This window comes from Suricata suricatta, chromosome 1 (assembly GCF_006229205.1).
Source record: "Suricata suricatta isolate VVHF042 chromosome 1, meerkat_22Aug2017_6uvM2_HiC, whole genome shotgun sequence".
In the NCBI taxonomy this organism is placed as follows: domain Eukaryota; kingdom Metazoa; phylum Chordata; class Mammalia; order Carnivora; family Herpestidae; genus Suricata; species Suricata suricatta.
In genome coordinates, this window is record NC_043700.1 from 46539662 (window position 1) to 46563977 (window position 24316).

The window sequence follows — 24316 nt, forward strand, 5'->3', positions numbered from 1 at the left end:
CCCGGCGCTCGAGCGCGCGGCGCGTAGAGCTGCGAGCGGGCGCAGGCAGAGGACCCGCCGGCTCCACCGCGGGCCAGTCCGCAGCTCGAGCCGCCGTCCCGGGGCGCTCCCGAGGCCCCGCAGGAGGGACCATGAAAGGTAAGACCCGCGCGCGCGCGCGAGGCCGGGGCGACCCCCGGCAGGACCCCCGCGCTCCCCTCCCCTCCCGGGCGCGAAGGGGAGGACTCCCGGGAGCAGCCCTGGGCTCGCCCTGTCCCCATTCGAAAGGCATGGATGGGGAACGCACGGAGCCCTGAAGTCTAGAGGAGCGGGGAGTTCACATAGAGACACCTCCTCACTCCGCATTGCTCTGTCCCTAAAAACAGTCTGAACTTCCAGAGAAGTTTCTGATCCCTTTAACCGGTCAGCGCAGAAAGATGTCACCAGCCCAGCCTTCTGGGCAGTGTAAATCTCCAACCAGGGGACCCATCTTAGAGCCCCCCCCCCCCCTGCAGCCCCCTAGCTAGCATGCCCTATGCCAGGCCTGGGACTGGCCTCCAGCAACTTCTGCCCTTTCTTTGGGGAGAGACCTGTTGTGTTCACGGCCCTCAGCCCAGGCCCTGTCCCACCCCAACCTCTGAACCCTGGTGCCCTCTGACCTCTGACCTCCCAGGGAAGATCGGTGGTCTAGGCATAGGCTCCCTTGGGGCACTGGGCCATCCTCACAGGGGCCCTGGCAGCCAGGGCCAGGGATGCAAACAAGTACCAGACTTGGTCCCAGGTGCTCATACCTGGGCCTGGTTTTCTGGAGGTCTGGGAAAGAGCATACTTTGTCTTAACAGTCATTTTCAGGCTAGGAGAGTGGCAGGCTTTGGGATCATCTTATGGGACAGGGAATCTTTGAGTTTTCGATGCTCTCTTCCCTGCTTTTCAGTAATCCTTCCAGAGCCCCTGGGGCAGGTGCTGATGTTCCTAGTAGTGAGAACCTGGTCACTTCTTTGCCTTACCGAATGTTGGGACTGACAGAGACCTTCAAGATCATCTATAGGGTTTTAAATAGACTCTCAAGTGGTGTTGAAGTATCAGCGCTGTTTGTATCTTGTACATATGCGGGTCTAAGGCTTCCTGTGGAGAAAGGGCCCACAGACAGACCTCTCTGACTGAATGCAGCCTCCGTGTTGTGTAGTTGAGGAAACTGAGGCCCAGACAGGTAGGGGCGGCTTCATGGGTGTGCAAACCTGTGCGTCCCCACAGTTTTCTGCCTTCTGAAGTCCTCATACTGGGTTTAATGTCTTGAGATTCTTAGTAACTTTTAAACTAGGGCCCCTCACACTGTCATTTTGCACCACTCTCTACAAATTATGTTGCTGGTCCTATGGATAGAAGGGACTTGCTTACGACTCCCAGCTAGTCCGGGCAACCAGAACCCAGGGTCCCAACTTCCAGGCCAGAGCACTGGCTACCGTACCCCTGCCTCACTGCCACTGCCTTCCTGCTGGCCTCCGGCCCCTCTGTGCTTGCTGATGGCCTCACCGTGTCTTGGGCCGTCTGCGATGAAGCAAGCAAGTTATAATCAACTCCAGGGAGTTCCCTTGGCAGCCAGAGGAGCCTCGCCTACGAAGCTTCTGCTTTCAGCTACCATATCTCTGGAGCTGTATTCACCCCGGTCAGCCGGCCTAGGGCAGGTCATTACCCAGAAGCCTCTGGGTGGGTCTCAGACCACATCTCACCACAGGGCTTGGGGCCCACACTGCTCTGGACCTGAATGATGACAGGGAGATGCTACACATACTCAGAGTGGTTTGGCTCCACCAGCATTCCCGACAAACACTGTAAGAGAAAAGAGAGGGAGGGAAAGAAGGGCAGGGCAGAAATCCCCTGCCGTGGAGAAGCCATCCAGCTCCCAAAGAGGAGGGAGTCAGGAGCACATGACCTGACTTTCTGAGACTCCGCAAGGCAGCTCCACTCCTCCGAGTGGAAGAGAAATGAGCTGGTGCGGGTGAAGAGTTAGAGGGGGATGAGCTGTGATGTGGCGGCACGTCTTCCTGGCCAGCCGGACAGCCAGGAGTCTGTGGGGTCCCTCCTTGAGTTCCCCAAGTCTACCCTTCCCACCTCCTTTTCCCTGTTCTCAACCAACAGGCTCTGCACCATGTGGGGCCAAATTCCCGTTCACTGAGGCCTCTGGGGCCGCTCTCATGTATTTTTCCTCCAGTCTCCAGGAAACTTTCCATGATCTCCCGCGATATCCCGGGAGTATGGGCTGCCGGGAGGAGGGGTGATTCCCAGGCGCCTCCCTAACGGGCTTCCCTCGCCCTCCCAGGAGCCAGCAAGAGCGCCACCTCTACCTGAGATGGAAAAGCCAGGGCAAACAGCAAGTATTTGGCCTTTGGATCTGTGGCATGGGAAGACTGAGGATTTTTTTTTCACCCACATGGAAAAAGTAAAATGCCCAGCAAAGCAGGGCGGCCCTTCCAGATTGGCCCTTCCCCAACGGGGACTGGCTTCAAACGCTCCTCCAGAGGCCCCACCAATCTGAGAATTACATATGTTGGCAAAGATTCATCATCTCCCCTCAAAGCAAAACATGGTGATGTTATGCTTTGTGGGGGAGAGGGGCGTTGGTGGGGACGGCACACTTAAACCAGAAAACACATTTGCTGAGGAGCACAGCCCCAGTGGCCAGGCGCCAGGACCCTGCTCTGCCAGCCAGGCTGTTTCCACCCGAGGCCCCTCCTCCCTGCCTGCCTGCCTGCCTCTGGCTGCCCCCGCCCCCGCCACAGCCACCTCTTCTGATGCAGCTGGTACCTGGCCCCAGGTGTAGTCCTTCTCACGCCTGAGGGCACCTGGTTGCCACCAGCCCCTTGGGGACTGGTCCATCTTGGAGTTTCCCACTAGCCTGCTGGATTGTTCCCACACCCGTGGTGAGAGCATCTGGTCGTGGGAGCCCTCCCAGCTCTATGAGTGATTTGAGAGTCAAAGACATGGGCTCTAGTCCTGGCCCCACGTGAGGCTCTGGTCCAAGTGTTTCTGTCTCTGAGCCTCGTTCCCCTTCTGAGTGATCCCTAAGGCCCATCCTGCTCTGATGCACTGGGACTCAGCCCTGGAACTTGGGGCCCGAGTACCACTTGGGGAGCGGAAGCGACTTGGTGGAGGGACAGTTGGAAGCAGGCCCATCGCACCGGTGACTCTTTGCCCTGAGAGATTTGTCCTCAGCTGCCACAGACAGGGCAGGGCCACACCCTGCTGTTCCCCGAGCGTGGGAGGACCAACCCATCTGCACAGAATCAGAGACCGGTGCCCACACTCCAGGGGACTAAGTGTGGAGAGGGAGAGAAAGGGCTGCAGAATACAGCAGCATGATCCCCGGAAAATCTACCCCCCCACAGCTTGGTGGAAGAGATTATGTCCACTCGTGAGTGGGCAGACTGGGGCCCCTTGGAAAGCCTGGCCTCCATCTCCAGACCTTGGGTGCTGGGAGGAGCCTGGGACTAGAAGAAAAGGAGCTGAGGTGCAATGAGCCGCTAAACAGCCTGATAGAGGGGTGCTCAGGAGCTTAGATGATGGAGATCAGCTCCAAACCCTCACCCCCCTACCCCCACTACTCACCTTGCCACCCAGCTGGGGTAGTTTTAATAGCTGAAGCCTCACATCCGAAAGCCAATTTCAGAGAAAAAAGAATTCTGCGTCTCAGCAGATGTTTGGTGGATAGCTTAGCCGTTTTCATGAAAGACAGGCCGCTGTGCTGGGCATCGGGACTGGCGAGTACTGGCGTGATGGACTGTGCCACTCCGCTCATAGATACATTGCCTGTGTTTGATTATGTTTAATTTAGCTGGGTGGAGGGGCACTGATGCCAGAGGTTAGATCTAGCCCTGTCACCTGCGGCTCTATAACCACATGGCTATGATGAAGTCATTGCCACTCTCTGGCCCTCCTTGTCTGCCGTAGACTATACCATCTTCAGTGTTCTTTCCCTCTCTAACATTCTACTCTTTTGTTTTTCCTTCTGAGAGGGCTTATTCATTTAGTTGTTTAACTTGAGGATCGCTGACACACAATGTTACGTTAGTTTCAGGTGTACGTGGTAGTGACGGCACGAGTTTAGACATGCTGGCCTTGTCACAGGGCAGCTACCGTCTGTCGCCCTACAACACTTTGTGCCTTATGCTCTGCCTTTTCTTGCCCTGATTCATTCATTCCACAACTGAAAGCTTGTATCTCCCACTCCCCTTCCCCCATTCAGTCCACCGTCCTACCTCCTTTCTGGCAACCATCTGTTTGTCCTCTGTATTTATAGATCTGATTCTGCTTTTTGTTTATTCATTTGTTGTTTTTGTAGTTTCCACATATGAGCAAAATCATATGGTATTTGTCTCTGTCTGACTTACTTAGCATAATACCCTCTAGGTCCAGCTATGTGGTTGCAAATGACACAATCTCATCCTTTTTGTGACTCTGTAATGTTCCACTGGATACAGAGGGTATAAATATTTATATCTATCCATCTGTTTATTGGTCTGTATCTATTTTTCTCTCAGAATAAGACTGTAGAGCCCACAGGGTAGTATTAGGATGTGAGTTTTGGGGCGCCTGGATGGCTCAGTCAGTTAAGCCTCCAACTTTAACATTCACTGACCACCAGCCAAATGCCAGGACTTGTGTGTCTATTTATGTCTAAGGGCCAAAAAAGATGCAAAGAAGAACTCACTGTCCTTTCTCTCAAGGAGCTTACCCTTTGCTGAGATGCTTAAGATTTGTGCCCAAATCATTTAAAAAGGACTAAAAGACTGAAAGTGTGTCATAAGTGAGGTGCCAAGGAGGCCATTCGGGCTGGTAGTGGTTCTCTTTCTGTCTCCCGCCTTTGTTGCTCCTCTTCTGGATGAGTCTGTGGTATCAGCGGTGGACTCTCTGGTTCTCACTGGCCCCCCATTCTAGAACAGTCTTCCCCAGCCTTGTGGATTTGACATAGGAGGAGAGGCTGAGGATACCAGGTTTACTGCTCTGGGTGCCAGACGCATATGGCTGACCGAGTCCTGAACACCTCCAGGTAGAGGCCTGCAGACACCTCCTTCATGGCTCAGGTGAGGTATCCTCACGCCACCTGAGCCTCGGCTAAGGCATTGGTTACTCTGGGATAGTGCTCCCCACTTGGATGGTTTCTGCCCTCAGGCAGAGACAAGACACACACTTAGGAAGAAAACCAGATCATGAAGGGAGTTGAAGTAAAAGAACAGATGAATGGTATATATAGTAGATTCAGTAGGAATCTTGGGGAGAAAGAGCAGTACAAGTTGCAGGGCAGTTTGGAGGGGCTTTAAGGAGGAATTAAAGGGTAGGTAAAACTTGGATCAGGTCATTCAAGGGATAGTCATGAGAGGCAGGAAACCGTGCTGTGGAAAGCTGGGCATTATGTCATTGGGTAAATGTGTTTATTAGGGCTGATGGGTAAAGTGATTTGCCTGGAGTTGAGAGCTGGGTCAGAGACTCAGGGAGCCACCAGACCAAGAGGCCTCACGCGCCATGCCAAGGACTTCCGGTTGTGTCGTGTTGATTTTGGAGAAGCCTGGAGATGTGCTCTAATGACTTTAGCCCACACTGGAAAATCTCTGCTTTTAGGGGAAGAAAACGAATCTGTGATGGAGCCAGAGCTGGTAAGGGACACAGGCAGAGAACTGTGCCGGTAATGTCAGGGAAACTGAGAGGAGAAAGTTCCAAGAAGGAGGGAATTGGTCAGCAGTGTTGACTGTTTATAATTGATTTGAGAAAGCCCAGCAGCGCAGGCTGAGAAAGCAGTGGCTGGATCTGAAGCACAGGTGCAGGGAGACCTTGCATTGGAGGAGTTCCAGAAAAGAGGACTGAGTAGTAAACATAGGAAGCAGGGGGTTTTCAAGGTGGGACTGAAGGGAGAGGGAGAGAAGCAGGAGGGAAATGGGCACATGGTGAGGAAGGAGGCAGCCATGGGCAAGCTTTGCCTTCAAAAGAAGAAAGGCTCTCTTTTGGGGATCATGGGACGGGAAAAATGACATATACAGACACTGACTTGTTGCATTTAATCTTTTTATAGTGCATATGTATTATGAAAAGTTTTGAAAAATTTAGAAAAGGGAAAAAAACTCAGCACTTTCTCCTCCCCTCAAGGATAATTGACAAGATTTGGATGAACATTCTTCCAGAAATCTTTCTGCGAATATTGGCCCACAGATTTTTGTCATATAGATGAGATTATACTTCCATGTTATTCTCTTTATGTATTTTTAAAATTCAGTGATAGAACTTAGATATATTCCTTAGGCAAAAATAAATATTTTTTAAACTGTTTATTTCTGAGATAGAGCAAGCAGGGAAGGGGCAGAAAGAGGGAGACAGAGAATCTCAAGGAGGCTCCACGTTGTCAGCACAGAGCCTGACATGGGACTCAATCCCAAAAACCATGAGATCATAACTTGAGCCAAAATCAAAAGTCAGACACTCAACTGACTGAATGTTGAGACCCAGGTGCCCCGGGGTCTGCTTTATTTTTAAAATGGTTGCATAATATTCCATATATGACTACAATAATTTATTTAACCAATCCCTTATTGATAAGCATCTGATTTGTTTACATTTTTTCTTGGGCTTATCATAGCACGCAGTGATAATCTTTGCCTCACTGTAAAAGTATCCTGGGGGGAAAAATTCCTAAAACGGGAGTTGCTGGGTCAAAAGGCATGCTCATTTGAAGTTTGGAAACAGAGTGCCACACTCCTCCAAAAGCATGAATGGGCCCCTCAACCCCACTGGGTTTGAGGTGTAACACGTGAGGAAGTTTGGGGAAGGTATAAAATTTTGATGTTTGCAGAAAAGGAGGAAGTGAGTTCCCCTTTGGAGAATAAGTGGTCAGAGGAGAGAAGGGACAGCGAACGAGGATCCAGGTGGTGGGACTTGATGGAAGCCAAATCCACACCATTCTCTGATGTGCTCCCACTGGGCTGGGGTTCCCCAGAGCAATACATTGGGAACAGGCTGAGGGGGCCAAGAGCACAAGGGCCAGGAGACAGAGCTAATGGTTCCAGCAAGCTGAAGCTTATCCTGGGGGGGTTAGGCTGGTAGCAGGGGGGAGGGAAGAGTGAAGGGCTCAGTGCAGTGGGGTGCCTGAAGAGCAGTGGGGGAGGTTCTTGAGGTCCAGAGGATGCGACAGCCATAAACTTTCTATTCCAGAGAGTATGCCAGCTGAGCTGTGGCCGAGGCAGAGAAGAGACCTATAGATTCCAGGTCAAGGAGCTTGGAGGTCTTGGGAACCAATGGAACGTTCAACAAATGTTGCTTCTTTTAAAGTTGATGGCAGGAGACAGGATAAGGAAATAACAAGTGTTCCCCAAAGTAGGTGCCCCTCTGAATACCAGTTCCATGGGATTTAATGCATCTTTTTTTTTTTTTTTCAAGAATGGCAGGAAGTTCTATGGTCAAATAAGTTTGAGAAATGTAAAATCAAACACAGATTGAAACGGGCTTTTTTTTTTTTGAAGCCTTGTCAAAATTTTCACTACATTAATGTGAGCTTCTAAGATGGTAATAGGGTATGCAGCATTTTCCAGACTTCTTTGATCAAAGAGTCTTTTTTTTTTCCACAAAGAATATTTTGGGATTAGTGTTCCACAGGGCATCTTTTGAAAAAAAGGATTTCTTGAAAGTTGGAAATTGGCCCTGAGCATAAGGGGCACTGGGAAAGGATGAAAAATGACAGCAGCAATTCCAGTAGGACCGAAAAAGAGTCCCAAGAGAAATGACAGCCACTACCATTTATCAGGTATTTGCCCTGCACCAGGTACTTGTCATTTATCGGCTCACTTGGCTCCCCCCGCAGCCCTGTGAGTAGCTGGTGTGCTGTCTAGTTTGCACGTGAAGCTGAGGGAAGGGAAGAGAGTCCCCACAAGAGAGAGAGCAGGGGCCTCCAGTGGTGAAACACAGGGAGGGTGAGGGGTATGAGGATCCGGAAGTGACTGCAGGGATCAAGCAACTGGCGATTCCTGCCCCTCCCCCACCATTCCCACGGGGTTTCAGGGTTCAGGGGCAGCGGAGGAGTCGCTGTCCAGAGGAGGACCAGTGTGTAAGTGATGGGGGAGGGTCGGCTCTGTTGCATGGAGTGCATAGAATAGGCAGGGCTCTGTTCTCAACTGGAGGCCACACCGCCCCTTGAAGGGGTTTCTAGAAATGGGGTGGGCATCTGGAATTATCACAAAGATCAGGGATTGCTGCTGGCATTTAGCAGGCTCGAATGCCAGTGGGTATAAGCCCCAACAAAGAATTGTGCCCCCCAGATGCTGGTCCCCGGGTTGGGAACACAGAGGGCAAGCAAAGGGAGGAAGGTCACTGTGGATAAAGAAGGCTTAGGAGACAGGGCGGGTCTGCCCCCAGCCTCTGGTGTCCAGAAGCACAGTGGAAGGCAGGCTGCGGGCTGGCTCGGAGGACTGACACAGAGGTGGACAGGAGGAGAGAAAAGACCCTCCCCGGCGCACTGAATGTGCATTCAGCAGAGAACAGATGATTGTCACGGGGAAGCCAATCATGGCAACTTGATAAGCCGGAGAATCTGAAGGGGAAGGACCAGATTCGTAAGAGCAGAGAGGGGCAGATGGATTCCCATCGGAATACAGCCATATCCACACAGGAAGCCTGCGGGGAGAGGGTAATGGCAGGGGGTTCTAATGAAAACAATTTTGCAACCTTAATTATAGCATTCTGCAACCCTAAACTATAGCCATTCTGCAACTTTAAATATAGCATTGGCTCCTGAGAAGACTCTGAAATCTTTATTTTTACCGACCCAATTGGCCGTTTTGAAAACCCACTCTATGAACTCCATAGAAGATAATCATCAAAATATGTTCCTTGAAGTTCCCAAAGAAAGACCTTTTATTCAGTTCCTCGAATCTCTCCCCCCTCTGACTCTGGTGGAAGATTGCAGTCCCAGAAAGGCTACGGAGTGAATTAACTCCATACTTTTGGCCAACCAAAAGAAAGCCAGAGTCGGCGACCACAGTTGAGTTAGCAGTTGGTTCACAGGTCTGGGCTATTTTCCACCTCCAGGGAGAAGCGAACAGAGCTCAACCCCAACAGAGTCAGCAGTCACGCCAAAAATGTGCCAAGGCATGAACCTTCAATCACGCGTTCTACGTGGCTCTGTGGGAGCAGAGGCTTAAAGAAGGGTGGGTGGGGGCCCCTGGATGACTCAGTCAGTTGAGCGTCTGACTTCAGCTCAGGTCATGATCTCAAGGTTCCTGGGTTCGGCCCCCGCTTCGGGCTCTGTGCCGACAGCTCAGAGCCTGGAGCCTGCTTCAGATTCTGTGTCTCCCTCTCTCTCTGCTCCTCCCCCACTCGCACTCTGTCTCTCTCTCTGTCTCTCTCTCAAAAATAAACATTAAAAAAAATTTTTTTAAGGTAGCTTCTCTTGTGGATGTCTTGATATTTGAGTTGGCCATTGTGACCTGAGGTATGAGGGGAACAGAGGCTCTTTCAAATCTTCAGTGGTTGCCACAGGATTGCTCTATGTGGTCCTGGCCTTCGAGGGCTTTTGGGTTGTTTGCGCATTTGAAGCACACTGCCTGTGATTTGTGTAAAGGTTGCTAGGTGAGGGGTGGAGCCTGGCTGTGCCTTGGTGGGTCATTCGTGGGGTCTGGCTTCTTTATCACAGGGGCCAGGATATAGACCTCATGACAGCTATAATCCTTTGGGGCCTCTGGAACATGGGAGGCAGAAACCGGCTCATAAAGCCTTAGGGGTTTGCTAACTGGGCAGCTCGCTGCCCAAAGGCTCATAGTCCCGGCATTATCATCTGTTCTCCAGTGTCCTCTCCCAAGCCCACCACCTCTTGTCACAATTTATGCTAGAGTCGGCAAAATGAGGAAAGAAAGGGGGAAAAAAAGAGAAGGCAATAGAGTCTACTTCTGCCTTTCTGGAAACGTAGCCTCCCTTTGGACACCCATGGCCTACAACATGGCTGCTTCCTCAGCCATCACGGACACCTGGCACCCATGATGTTTGACACTCAGCACCCCCTCGATTTTCAGCCTGCCAGATGTCCTTGATTTCATGGACAGCTCATGTAAGACCGAGGGAAGAGCGGGGGCCTTGTTTTAGAGAGCCATAGAATGCTGGTGCTGCTCTAAGGTAATTAATTGGGACACTATTGGAAAATAATACTCCCCCCAACCCCCCAAAGAGGTCTTTTAGCTTTGGGAAAGGACTACCATATCCCTTCTTCTGGTTCTGAGAGAGGGACAGGAGCCAGACCCTACATTCCACTGTGCCCCCCAAGTTCATTCCTTTCCTTTAATTTTTTTTTAATGTTTATTTTTGAGAGAGAGAGGGACAGAGAAAGAGAGCATGAATGGGGGAGCAGCAGAGAGAGAGGGAGACACAGAATCATAAGCAGAATCCAGGCTCTAAGCCGTCAGCACAGAGCCCAACACTGGGACCGGGAGATTGGGACCTGAGCCGGAAGTTGGACCCTTAACTGACTGAGCCACCTGGGTGCCCCCATTCCTTCTCAATGCAAACATTAGGCTGCTGCGTGTGAGTGCTAAGCAGCTGCTGCTCTAAACCTTGCATCCTCCATGCATGAGCACCCCCCAATACCCCCTAGCCATGGGGTACTAAGAATACACCAAATTTAAACCATATTTAAAGTCATTGGTCTTTATTTTTTAATACAAATGAGCTCTTAATTGAAGTAGCAGATGTCAAGAATTAATTAAGGATGCAGGCTTTCTCAAAGGATCAGTAAACCCATTTTTTCTGAACCCTCACTCCAGGTTCATCCCTGTGCAGACTGAGGCTGAAGGAGGGTTTCAGACCTGAAGGAGATGTAAACAGATGTCAGGCCTGGGGGGAAAAGACTTATCCCAGCTCTGTGGCCTGTCTGAGCTGGGTATATGTGGCCCTGCAAGCCTTCGTGTGTGTGTTTGGATCTTCCTTCGGATCCCTAGACATTCAGGAACCATGAACTAGCTGGCAGGTCACTTCACCTGTGGGTCGGAGTCATCAGTGCTCTCTGTGACTTCTAAGTTCCTTCCCACTCCCTGTCTCTGAAAACACTTTGACGTTTATTTATTTTTGAGAGACAGAGTGCAAATGAGGGAGGGGCAGAAAGAGAGGGAGATACAGACTCCGAAGCAGGCTCCAGGCTCTGAGCTGTCAGCACAGGGCCTGACGCAGGACTCGAACCCACAAACTGTGAGATCATGACCTGAGCTAACATCAGCTATTTGACTGACTGAGCCACCAGGTGCCCCTCTAAAAACGCTTTGGGAGGCTGGTGAACCCAACATTAAGTTTGCCTCAGAAGGCACAGGAACAGGCAGGCATGGGAAATGGAGAGGAGGAGGAAAATTCTCTTCCTGTGTCTATCCACCCTACTTGGCCCAGTGCAAGAACGGAGTACAGACTCCTGCCTAATCAATCATCCTCTGATCAATCATAGCCTCTGTATCCTCAAGCCAAGCATTTCTCAGTTAAGTCTGTTTCTTCCTTTATCCCCTGACCGGAACAATCTTGGTGTAATGTGAATCTAATGAGCCCATGCTTGCAGAGGACTTGGTTTATAAAAGCCTTCCAAATGCTTTGGATTATGCTCTCATTAAAATGAACAAGGCTAAAGTGGAGATTTGCTACAGCATTCCAGACATAGGTAAATTAGAGGTCCCTAAGGCCTTTGGCTCTTTGCTGGTGAACAGGAAGTCCAAGGCATTAGAAAGAGGAGGAGACCCCTTTGGGGATCCAGGAGGGTGTGAGCTATGGAGCTGAGATGTTAACAGAGGGAATAGTGCCAAGCACTTGTGAGCCCCTCATCTACCGAGAGCCAACTTCGTGCTGACAACTGTCATTTCCCTGCCCGTGGGCTGCAGAGTACCGGAACGGGTCTTGATTAATTCCCACTTGCTAACGATTGCCAATTTTGGGGCCCGCAGAGGGAGAGCAAAGTTATGACAAAGTTGTGTGCTTTGGAGGGGGTGTTTGCTGAAGGTCAGTGTCAGCCTTGCTTAATTTAAGTTCTCCCAGATCGCTTGCAAAGGCTATAAACAGCGAAGTGACGAAATTGGCCCTGGAGCCAGAACAGGGAGGAGGCCTTGCCACAAGGGAGGGCAGAGGAGCACCATCAAGGGGCGGAGAGAAGTGAGAAACTGGCAGGAAGGCCTTGAAGGCATTTCTGCTCCAACGAACGGAAGGAATACCTCCCCCAGGGACCACGGTGGCAGTAAATCCGACAGCACTCCTTGGGGTGCTGGCCAAGATCATCTGGGGCTGAGACGTCAGGGTGAGGTTTTGGTCAGACAGAGCAGAGAGGCACCAAGGGATCAAGGCCTCCATTTATGGGAAGGGATGTTGATCGTGGTAACCCCCCAGGTACAGTTACCCTCGTAAACTGTTGGCAGATTGCTGGCACGATGACAGCCTAAGATACACCACCGGGCTGAAAAGATTGATTTCTTAGACTATTTATGAAGTGGTACCTGCCACGTCAGCCCTCCTTCTGCCATTGTACCTGCCCCCCTCCAAGGCGTGTGCACACACACACACACACACACACGCACTCATGAGAACACACCAGCTCTATCAGAGAGCGGCTTCCTGGAGTCCATCACTGTGGATGGGAAAACAACCAGGATTCAGGACCCTTTGACACTAGCTGGCTCTGTGACTTTAGCCAGGTGTTAAAAGATAACACCCCCCTCCCCCACCCCGACTCCATGTCCTCACCTGGAGAGTGGGGAGAAGAATGTCTCACCCTGTTTCTCTCCCAGGCTAGTCAGAAGGACCGAATGCAATAATGGGTATGAGCCCAGGTGTCCACCCTCGCCCCAGATGAGCTCAGAATCTCTGAGAGTGGGGCACTAACCTGGGCTCTTGACCAAGCTCCCGGGTCGTTCCCCAGGCACGATAGACCCAGTTACTACTGGGAAGCATATTGTAAAATCATTCCTAGATTCACTGAAAATTGTGTTGAGCATGTCTCAGTGCTGTATACTGCACTAGGGTCTTTGGATAAAGCAGAAGATAAGACAGACATACTCCCTGCCGTCAGATCTTATGCAGTGGGGAAGAGAGCTACTGAATAAACAATAAAAGGTACATCGCCTTCTACAGTGGGAGACACGCAGCACACAGTATGCATGGAGCATGCTATTCCCGTTTGGGAGCTCAAGGAAGGCCACTAAGGAGGTGACATCTAATGCTGTGACCTGGAAGTCAAGCAGGAGGCACACATGGCGGTGATGGTGACATCTTTAATTTGGGGTCACCCTCAGTCCCTCCCCTCCTGAACCCATTCAGGGCTGCCTTCACTTACCCGGTGTTCTCCCCCACTCTGCCTGTGCCGATCAGTAATCACAGCTGCACAGCATTTGGGAAATGAGGTCTCTGCCCGTCAGACTGCTTCCAGGTCCTCAGGAGAGCCCCTGGGCCCCGTCCCTTCTACCCTCTCACCTCGCTCCAGAAGCAGGGTCACCTGGCACTCGGGGACCTTTGCTTATTAGTCCGAGGAGGCAGTAGGCATGGCCAAAAAGATGTCTGAGTTCAGATCTCAGCCTCACCACATGTTCTGTAGGCCGTGAAGCAACATTCTTAACTTGTCTGAACCTCAGTCTTTTTGTCCATGGAAGTGATATTTGAGACTGTAGTTTATAGGGTTGTTGTGAAGATTGCCACACGGCCCGAGACCCACATTAAAAAAGGGAGGAAACAAAACAAAACTTCAAACTTCTACCTCTAGTGTTACCGGCTTAGAATATTCTTGGGAGATGAAGCTTAATGTCCTAGAGAAACTACAAGCCAAATGTCAAGGTAAAGTTGAAAGAAAACTGAGGACCTTTCCAAAGACCAAGAAGAAGAATTCAGATTAGGAGCTGAGACTGATGGTCCACAAATACAGAAGCTGAGTGTCCACAAATACAAGGCTGTGAGTGGCACAGGAAGGGGCAGCCGGCTTGGAGACCCCACCATAATGCTTGTCACACTGTCAGCCTGTGAAGCCCTGGGACAGCCATTGATTCTGGTTTGGCGATTTTTGTTTTTGCCCCAGTCTTTTCTGATTGGTGGCAGTCTCCCTACTAGTTGGTCAATGCCCATATCTATGGCCTTTTGAAGTTCACCCCAGCTCTCTGCTCCTTGGAAAAAGGGGAGGGGAGGAGCGAGAGGCTGAGTGGGGGTGGGGATCCACCTGTCAGAGAGTTGACAAGAAAACCGGATGTCTCCAGGGAGTGCAGAGGGTGAAGAGGGCTGACAGGTAAGTATAGGCTTGCCCTCATAGGGGCCTGGGGGCCCTGTTTTTATTCAGTGTGCACTGGGGCATGCCAATTTTATTTATTTTAAATTTTTCCAATGTTTATTCATTTTCAAGAGACACAAATAAAGAGAGAGAGTGTGTGAGCAGGGGAGAGGCAGAGAGAGACACAGAGAACCCAGAGCAGGTCCCAGGCGTTGAGCTGTCATCACAGAGACTGACACAAGCTTCAAATCTACAAACTGCAACATCACGACCTGAGCTGAAGTTGGACGCTTAACCCGATGAGCCACCCGGGCGCCCTGGGCTAGCCAGTTTTAAAAAGCAAACCGCAGTGATCCCTGATGGGTTGTTGTCTTGGCACCTGAGAAAAGTCAAGGAAATCCCCTCTGGAAGAAAGAGTCCTGAATACAGACCTGTTGGGATTCTGTCATTTACTTAGAGGGTACAGTGTGGATGCCCTTCCACACCTCCCCACCCTGTCCCCTCCCTCAGGTGGGCACTCTGGTGGCCCCAGAGCTGTGCACACACAAGCTTTAGAGATTTAGAAGTAAGTATATTGAAACATCTGTAAGACGTGTGATAAAATGTTATATTTTATGAAAGCCTCACAAACGCAAAGTCCATAGCTCAACAGAAAAATGAGCAAAGGCTGCATATAGACAATGCATGAGAAAGAATAGCTAGCAAGCACTTGATAATAGCCTCTTAATAATTATTTAAAATTTTTAATGTTTGTTTATTTTTGAGAGAGAGCGCGCACTCTAGAGAGATCGAGAGAACGCGAGCATGTACAGGGGAGGAGCAGAGAGAGGGAGACACAGAATATGAAGCAGGCTCCAGGCTCCCAGCTGTCAGCACAGAGCCCGACATGGGGCTCAAACCCATGAACCATGAGATCATGACCTGAGCCAAAGTCAGACACCTAACCAACTGAGCCACCCAGGCACTCCTCATTTGCTCAGTCTTGAATTAATCTAAAATAATTTCAGAATTGCTTTACCTATGCTACAATAATAAATAAAATTACTTTATAAGTTTAATATTTGTTTGCACTTCCCCACTTATATCCTACCATATCCCAGATAGAGATTACAAAGTCAAAACTAATTTATTTAGTTTACTTAGATTAAATAATTTAGCTCACTTACTAGATTAATTCTTCCTTTCCTTTCCTTGAGTATCCTTTGTATTCATTCAAAATGTAAGAAGGTTCATTTGGTTCTAGGTAGGTTTTTTAATCAGTAAAATTTAATTTTTTGAATGTGTAAAATATTAACATGTTTTCAAAAGTCAAAATTATACAAAAAGTTTCACTCAAAGAAACGCCACTCCTTCTATGTCCCTTTCACCCTATCCCCCACCCCATCCTTTGTAGAAAACTACTTTTTATTTTTGGGTTTTTCCTTCCTGTGTTTCTTCTTTTAATAGTAATCAGATATATACATGTTTCCTTATTTTCCCTTCTTTACAAAAAAGGGAGCATACTATGTATTTGCACTTTGCTGTTTTTACTGAATATCCCCTGGAAATTACTCTGTGTCAGTTGATAGAGATTTCCTTATTCAGTTGCATAGCTGCATAGGGTTCCATTGTGTGTATACAACCACAGTACATTAACCAACCCCCCCTCCCCGCTTGTACATTTAGATTCTTCTCAGTTTTTGCAATTACAAATAATCCTTCAGTGAACAACCTTGTCATATATGTTTACAGATTGTCGGAGGTGTATATAGTGGATAAATTTATAGAAGTGTGATTGTGGGGTCAAAGGACAAATGTATATGTTAAATTTCCCTCCACTGGGTCTGGTTCATTTGCATTTCCACCCCAACTCCCCATAGCCTGGCCGATGGAGTATATTGTCAACCTTTGCATTTTTGATAACCCGATAGTGGAGAAATGTTTTCACACTGTAATTTTAAAAGTTTTTTTGGGGGTGCCTGGGTGGCTCAGTCGGTTGAGTGTCTGTCTGGCTTCAGCTCAGGTCATGATCTCACGATTCGTGGGTTCGAGCCCCATGTCAGGCTCTGTGCTGACAGCTAGCTTAGAGTCTGGAGCCTGCTTTGGATTCTGTGTCTCCTTCTCTCTCTGACCCTCCCCTGCTCATGCTGTCTCTCTCTGTCTCTCAAAAATAAATAAAAAACATTAAAAAATGTTTAAAAAACATAAAAGTTTTTTTAAATGTTTATTTATTCTTTGGAAGAGAGAGTGAGAGAAAGAAAGAGGGAGAGTATGAGCAGGAGAGGGGCATCGAGAGGGAGACACAGAATCTGAAGCAGGTTCTAGGCTGCAAGCTGTCCACACAGAGCCCAAGATGGGGCTCGAACTCCTGAACTGTGAGATCGTGACCTGAGCTGAAGTCAGATGCCTAAACAACTGAGCCACCCAGGCACCCCTCACACTGTATTTTAAATTGCATTTGTGTTATGAATAAAGTTGAACACCTTTTCATTTGTTTAGGGGACATTTTTTTTCAACTGAAGTACAGTTGGCACACAACGTTACATTAGTTTCCAGTGTACAGCGCAGGGGGTTGACAAGTGCTATGCTTATGCTGCGCCCACCACAAGTGCAGCCACCAGCTGCCACCATACAACACTATTCTAATGCCATTGACTACATTCCCTATGCCATACCTTTTATCCCCGTGGCTTATTTATTGCATAATTGGAAATACTTAGGGGACATTTTTTAGCTGTTTTTGTAATTGCCTGTTCAGGTCTTTTGGCCATTTTCTATATGATTTTTGGTTTTTGGTTTTCCTATTTCATCCCTCCTTCCACCCCCCTTCCTTCTGGTAATCATCAATTTGTTCTCTATAGTTAAGAGTCTGTTTCTTGATTTGTCTCTCTCTCTTTTTTCCTTTGCTCATTTGTTTTATTTCTTAAATTCCATATACGAGTGAAATCATATATTTGTCTTTCTCTGACTGGCTTACTTCACTTAGAATTATGCTCTAGCCCCATTCATGTTGTTGCAAATGGCAAAATTTCACTCTTTTTATGGCTGAATAATATTCCATTGTGTGTATATACCACATCTTCTTTATCCATTCATCTATGGATGGACATTTGGCTGCCTCCATAATTTGGCTATTGTAAATGATGCTGCAATAAACATCAGGTGCATGTATGCCTTTGAATTAGTGTTTTTGTATTTTTTTTGAGGGGGTAAATACCCAACGAGCAATTACTGGATTATAGAGTAGTTCTATTTTTAACTTTTTGAGGAACCTCCACACTGTTTTCCACAGTGGCTGCACCAGTTTGCATTCCCACCAACTGTGCAAGAGGGCTCCTTTTCCTCCACATCCTCATCATCACTGATGTTCCTTGTATTTTTTATTTTAGCCACTCTGACAGGTGTGAGGTGATATCTCATTGTGATTTTGATTTTTGTTTCCCTGATGATGAGTGATATTGTTCATCTTTTCATGTGCCTGTTGTCCGTTTGGATGTCCTCTAGAGAAATGTCTGTCCATGTCTTCTGCCCATTTTTAATTAGATTATTCATTTTTGGGGTGTTGAGTTTTATATGTTCCTTATGTATTTTGGATATTGACTTTGTATAAGATGTCATTTGCAAATGAATTTTCATTTTGAATTCCATTTTGAATTTATTTTTGTGTACGGTATAAGAAAATGGTCCAGCTTCATTCTTTTGCATGCTGCTATCCAGTTTTCCCACACCATTTGTTGAAGTGACTTTTTCCCATTGCATGTTTTTTCGTGCTTTGTCAAAGATAAATTGACCATATAATTATGGGCTTATGTCTGGGTTTTCTTTTCTGTCCCACTGATCAGTGTGTCTATTTTTGTGCCAGTACCATGTTTATACAGCTTTGTAGTATAAATTGAAGTCTAAAACTGTAATACTCTAGTTTTGTTTTTCTTTTTCAAGGTTGCTTTGACTATTCAAGGTCTTTTGCGGTTTCATATAAATTTTAGGATCGTTAATTCCAGTTATGTGAAAAATGCTGTTGTTATTTTGATAGGGGCTGCGTTGAATGTGTGGATGGATTTGAGTAGTATAGACATTTTAACAGTATTTGTTCTTTCAATCCATGAGCATGGAATGTCTTTCCATGTCTCTGTGTCATTCTCAATTTCTTTCATCAGTGTTTCACAGTTTTCAGAGTACAGGTCTTTCACATCTTTGGTTAAGTTTATTCCTGAGTACCTTATTGTTTTTGGCACAGTTGTAAATGGGATTGATTCCTTAATTTCTCTTTCTGCTGCTTCATCATTAGTGTATAGAAATGCAACAGATTTCTGTACACTGATTTTGTATTCTGTGATTACCAGATTAATTCCATTTCCTGAAATTTTTAAAGCTCTTTATAAACTTGATTAGCTCTTTATAATATATGAATATATATATAAATGCTATTAATATTTTCTTCCAGTTTGTCATTGGCTTTTTTTGGGTTATGCAAAAGCATTTTTATTTTATTATCATGTGGTCAAATGTATTAATTTTTTTTATGCCTCTGGATTTTGAGGCATAGTTTTTAAAAACACTCCTCAACCGGTATCTCCCAGGAATTCAGTTGTCACGATCAGCTTGTACGCCACCCCCTGCCACACACACGCACACTTCCCAGGACAAAAGTACTGGTTAGCTCAGTCCTTAAACACCCACTTTGAAATTTGGCCCACTTTGCCTATTTTGGGCATCTTTCTCCTCACCATTTATAAAAAGGCCAGGTCTTGGAAGGTGGAGGAGGTATGTGTCTGGGGGGAACAAGAGAATCTTCTGAATGAGGGTATCTGTCACGTCACTTAGGTCTTATTTAAGGAACACGTGACCCCAGGAACAAGTGCCAGACCAGCCTTCCCACAGGAGACCTGCTCCTCCCATGGTCCCTTCCACACCCTGGCAGGTCCTGGATGAGGCAGAGTGTGAGGCAGAGGTCTGTTACCATTTTGACCATTTTGTATTCTCTTTGTTCCCACTTCCTCCTTTCTGCAGCCCGCCAGCTGGGCTGGAGCAGAGTCTTGCAGATTCACCCTTGACCATGGAGCATGTGCCAGGGAATGGAAGGACGCTGAGCTGGACCAAGCAGCCAGCTCTTATTCCTTCCTTCTTAGTCTACTCCAGGGCTCTGAGCAAGGTAGAGAGAGAGGAGGCAGCCAGCTGGCTTGTGGGAGATCATGAAATCTTACCCAGAGGTGTTAGGACATCTCAGTTCCCATGTTCTCCCCCCTTTCCCCGTCCCCTTTCTTCCAGGTCACCTGGAGCTCCAGTGGGCTGACTTAGATTCAGGGGTTGGGGTGGGTGTGGGGGATGGGGATTGTAAATGAACTGGGCAGCTGTTAAGGGGTGGGCGGGGCTCGAGGTTCCAGCTCTGGGTCTGACAGCACTGGCTCCGTCACAGTGAGGTCGGCCACCAGCGACAGAGATGCATTGTGTGTTACAGAAGAGGAGCTGGCCGGTGTTGACGAGGACATGCCGACCTTCCCATGCACACAAGAGGGTAAGGGCTGCCCCCTGATCTCCGTGCCCCCTTCCCCAGGCTGCTGACTTATCTCTCATCATGGCTTCCAAATCTGTTCCCCACTGCCTCTTGGAGGGTGGAAGGGCAGAGTTGCATAGACCTGGGTTATATAGTATGGACACAAGTCTGACACAAGTGACGTCTGCCTCCAGGGCTCCTCCGGAGACCTGTCAGGGACCTCTGCCATCTCCCCCAGGACCTGTCCTCTAGCTGGCCCAGAACTGTCCCCTTCACCATATCCCATGCCACCCAAGTGGCTTGTCCATTTGGCCTACAGGACCCAGCTTGGCATTTGGATAGTGTCAGAAACCAATGACACCTAAACTATTACTTAAAGTAGAGCTTCTCAGTGGGTTCTGGTTTAGATTAGAGCAGCTGTTCTCAATCTTGGCTGTATTTAAAAAAAAATTTTATAACATTTATTTATTTTTGAGAGACAGAAAGGGACAGAGCGTGAGCAGGGCAGGGGCAGAGAGAGAAGGAGACGCAGAATCTGAAGCAGGCTCCAGGCTCTGAGCTGTCAGCACAGAGTCTGACACAGGGCTCAAACTCAAGAACTGTGAGATCATGACCTGAGCCAAAGTTGGACGCCCAACCGACTGAACCACCCAGGTACCCCAACCTTGGCTGTATATTGTAACCACCCCAGGATGCCTACGACCAGCCCTCAGAAATCCTGATTTCTTTTGGTCTGGAATGTGAAAGGGGCACCAGGAGATTTAAAACATTCCGAGTACTTATAATATGCAGCTGAAGCCGAATCCACCTTAGAAATCTCACAACTGAGAACATCACTGCATGCCTGCCAGATGTTGGCCATGTCCCCGAGTAGCCAGGAAGACCTGGCTTCCTTCTTCTTCTATACCAGGGACCCAACTGGTGGACTGGAACCACATGTTCCGTTTCCAGGAGAACTGCTTGTAACCTGAAGTTTGGGGACTGAGGGGTTTCCTAGGGTAGGTGACTGGTTTACCCCATAGCTGAGGAATTCCCACGACAGGAGACTTTAGGTGCTGAGGCCAGAAAGTCAGAGGCAGCCTGGACCAACTTGGTCGTCAAATAGTGACTTTCGTTATGGACCATCATAAGGCAAATGTACATGGAAGAGGTGTCTCCCTACACCATGGCTGACTGATGCTGCCATAAGAGACTGGTGGCAGTCATGGGGCTGTTCTTGGAAGACCCTGACTCTGGTCTCTTCTGTTTCTCAAAGCTCAAGGACCTAGAGAAGACACAGTGAGATGGGTAAACGTGAGGATGGAGAACAACTCCCTGTCTGAGTCTGATTTGATATGTGATGAGATAGGTCAGAGCAAGAACATGAAACTGTCCCTTCACCTGCAGCCTCAGCCACGGGTCTCCTTTGTCCCCCACCAGGCCGGCCGGGGCCCCGCTGCAGCCGCTGCCAGAAGAACCTGTCATTGCACACATCTGTGCGGATCCTTTACCTCTTCCTGGCCCTGCTCCTGGTGGCCGTGGCCGTGCTGGCCTCTCTGGGTGAGTGCAGGCTCCCAGCAGCCTCCAGGAGTCCAGCATCTATCTGGCTAGGGAACCTTCATGCTTGATGCAGACACCAAAGACTGGACCCTGATTTCCAGTCATTTTGTAGCTGTGTGGCTTTGAGCAAGGCACTTGCCCTCTCGGGAGCTCTGTTTTCCTACTGGTAGAATGAGAGGACGGGACCAGCTCAGCAGTTCCCAGTTTCCGTTCTGTGTTAGAATCACCTGGGAGCTTTAAGAAATATTGCTTCTGGGCCTCACCCCAGGCAGTGCCCATCCCTGGTTGAGATCTCTCTATCGGCCATGTCTAAGCCCCTTCCATGGTCTTTGTGAATGTTTCTCAAAGTGGGGTTGGATGCCTGCCTCTATCAGGAATCGCCCTCCTCATTTGTTAAAATGCAAGTTCCTAAGACTCATTCGAACCTATTAAATCGGAGTCTTGCAGGCGAAGCCCAGGGACCTGGGGTTCGTTGCTCTCGGAAACACGGTAGCGTGTAGCCTGTATGGCCATGGTAGCCAACCCAGATGATGGCGCTCAGCCAGGTTCCGGCATCCCTGCCTTCCGGATGCTAACAGATTTCGGTAAACTGGGGGAAACAACGGAACAGCGTTTTGCTGCAGTCCCGTCACACTCAGCTTTAGGTTTTAAGAAATCCAGACGTACTTTGCTAAGGGCACCCAGAAAGTTTGTTTGCTCCTGTGAACGAGATACTGGGGACAAGGCCGGGACGCAGGTGAGCAAGTGAGGAGCAGGGTCGGGGTGCCGCAGTCCAGGTGCTGCTCTGCACCTGTGTGACCCCGAGGGTGCGCGCCCCCCTGAATGGGAGCACCTGGTCTCAGCCCTGGCGAACATATTCAGCCACTGGCTTGCTTGGCTTGAGGGCATGACTTGAATGGACACTCTAGTCATACTGCAGGTATCCTGAAGGTGCTGATGAGTCTAACACTAGGCGAGCACCTCCTTCGTGCCAGGTAAAGGGAGCACAGAGATGAGGCCCTTACGTTTTGCCATCAGAGGGAGCAGTTCTCAGTTTTGTCTCAGTTGAAGTGCCACTAAAAGGCACTTAAAATGCTAATGGCAGGGCTCCTCCCTCCAGATGAAATCTTCTCTGGGTAGGACCCCGGCCTTCACTAAACTATAGAAGCTCCTCAGGTGACTCCAGCATGCAACCAGGTTGGAGGACCACCGGTTTCAAGAACTTTCCAAGCCCTTCACCTGGTTCAGCCCCACCTCCTTCAGCTAAATCACGTCAGAAATTTGGCCTCTCAGAAAGTGGCTAAAATCCTGGGCCAGAGGAGGCGGGAGCTGCGGCCCACCATTTCGAGGCAGCAGCCTGGACTGAACCTCCAGAGGTCGGTGGTCAGGTTTCTCAGGGCCTCAGCTCCCGGCACACGCAGGACCATGAATAAAGCTCTGGTAGCCACCGACGTGAGCCCAGAGCGGAGCCCAGGCACGGCCACACTCCAGAGGGCAGGGACAGTCATCAGGTGCCCACCAGCTGCCCGGCACCGCCGTATCCATGATACCTGTGCATCATCTCAGCCAGCCCCGAGACGGGAGGCTGCCCTCATTCCACATACCCGGAGAGGCGAGATGGTCTGCCCCGAGATCCAGAATGAATGAGCAGGAGATCATAATAATTGGGGGTGAGAAGTGCACTTGGGGACTCCAGGGAGAACTTTAGGTTTCCTTTTGTGCTTCTGCCTCCAGCCTGGGTCTCCCAAGTCCCTAGAGCAGAGTGGGCGCCGTCTTGGCCTGGCTGGTAGGTACTCAATAATATTCGTCAAATGAATGACTAGAGATTTGTGAGTATGTATGTGGGTAGTCTTCGTGGAGGCATTTTGGTCAGGACTGTGGATAAAGTCTGGAGGACTGAGCAAAATCAGTCTTCCTCACAGGGAAATGGAAAATCCACTTATTTGCTTAATCAGGTATTTGTTGCATGCATACTATAAGCCACGAACTATATATTAGGCGCTGGGCATATACTGCTTAATAAAACACAGGCCTTGTTGTGAAGGAGCTTATAATCTGGAGCAAGTCTTGGCAAACTTTCTGGAAAGGGCTAGGTAGTAAATATTTTAGGATTTATGGGCCACACATGGTGTTTGTCAAAACCACTCTGCCATTGTACAGCCAAAGCAGCTGGAGATAATATGAGAATGAATGGGGATGGCTGTGTTCCAACAGAATGACTGCGTTAGATTACACATGCAGATCCTACTTTGCCAACCCTTGGTCTAGAGCAGTAAGCTGTGGACTTTTTGTGACTATGCACCCCATCAGTAAAAAAAAACTTGATTTAAAATGCATCAAAAACCTAGATGGGTTGGTGAATGGATAAAAATATAAAATGGACAGGTGTACAGTACAGTAAATATAGTGAAATGGGTTTGTTTTTGTTTTTTTGTTTTGAGAGAGAGAGGGCAAAAGTGAGCAAGGGGCAGAGAGAAAGAGTGAAAAAGAGAGAGAAGCAGGACTCACCTGAAGCAGGGCTCAAGCTCACCGAAGGGGGCTCTAGCTCACCTGCTGTGGGACTCAAACTCAAATCGTGAGATGATGACCTGAGCTGAAGTAAGATGCTTAATGACTGAGCCACCCAGGTGCCCTATAGGAAAATGTTAATTATAGAATGTAGGCAGGTAACACACCTGCCTACTATACAAAAAACTGTACAAGTCTTTTGATTACTCTGTTTGAAAATTTTTATAATGAAATATTGGAAAAGAAAAAATCCAATAATCCCACACCTGCAAAATATACCTATTTATTTATAAGTTATACATGTATACTCTTGATAGTATACATTATAAGACACAATTTTGAAAAGATGAGAAAAAAATAGGGTCTAAAATGTAAGGAAAACAGTAAACAAATTGATATATAATTACAAATCAGAAAATGCTCTGTGAAGAAATGAACAGGCTGAATTATATGAATGAGCCCTTGGCTATTGGCTTGGAAGTAGACTTTGCAAAGCATTAGAATAGGAATCCAAGTCTGTACCTCTGTTTCCCTATCTATACAAGGGATTTTAATTTTGGGGAGACTCAAGTGGAATAATAAATACCAGAAACTCT

General features: G+C 48.4%; 1 protein-coding gene across 2 annotated transcripts in view; it reads left to right on the forward strand.

Moving 5' to 3' along the window:
* The first annotated feature begins 6 nt into the window (after nucleotides 1-6).
* The window catches only part of SCARA3 (scavenger receptor class A member 3), a 45605-nt gene continuing 21295 nt past the window's right edge, over nucleotides 7-24316 (forward strand). The window contains exons 1-3 of one of the 2 annotated variants that reach the window (XM_029938341.1): nucleotides 7-138; nucleotides 19617-19715; nucleotides 21114-21233. In XM_029938341.1, the coding sequence (XP_029794201.1) occupies nucleotides 132-138; nucleotides 19617-19715; nucleotides 21114-21233 (226 nt within the window). In that variant the 5' untranslated portion in view covers nucleotides 7-131. The remainder of the gene's footprint in view (nucleotides 139-19616; nucleotides 19716-21113; nucleotides 21234-24316) is intronic. The other variant, XM_029938348.1, reaches the window with a different exon arrangement.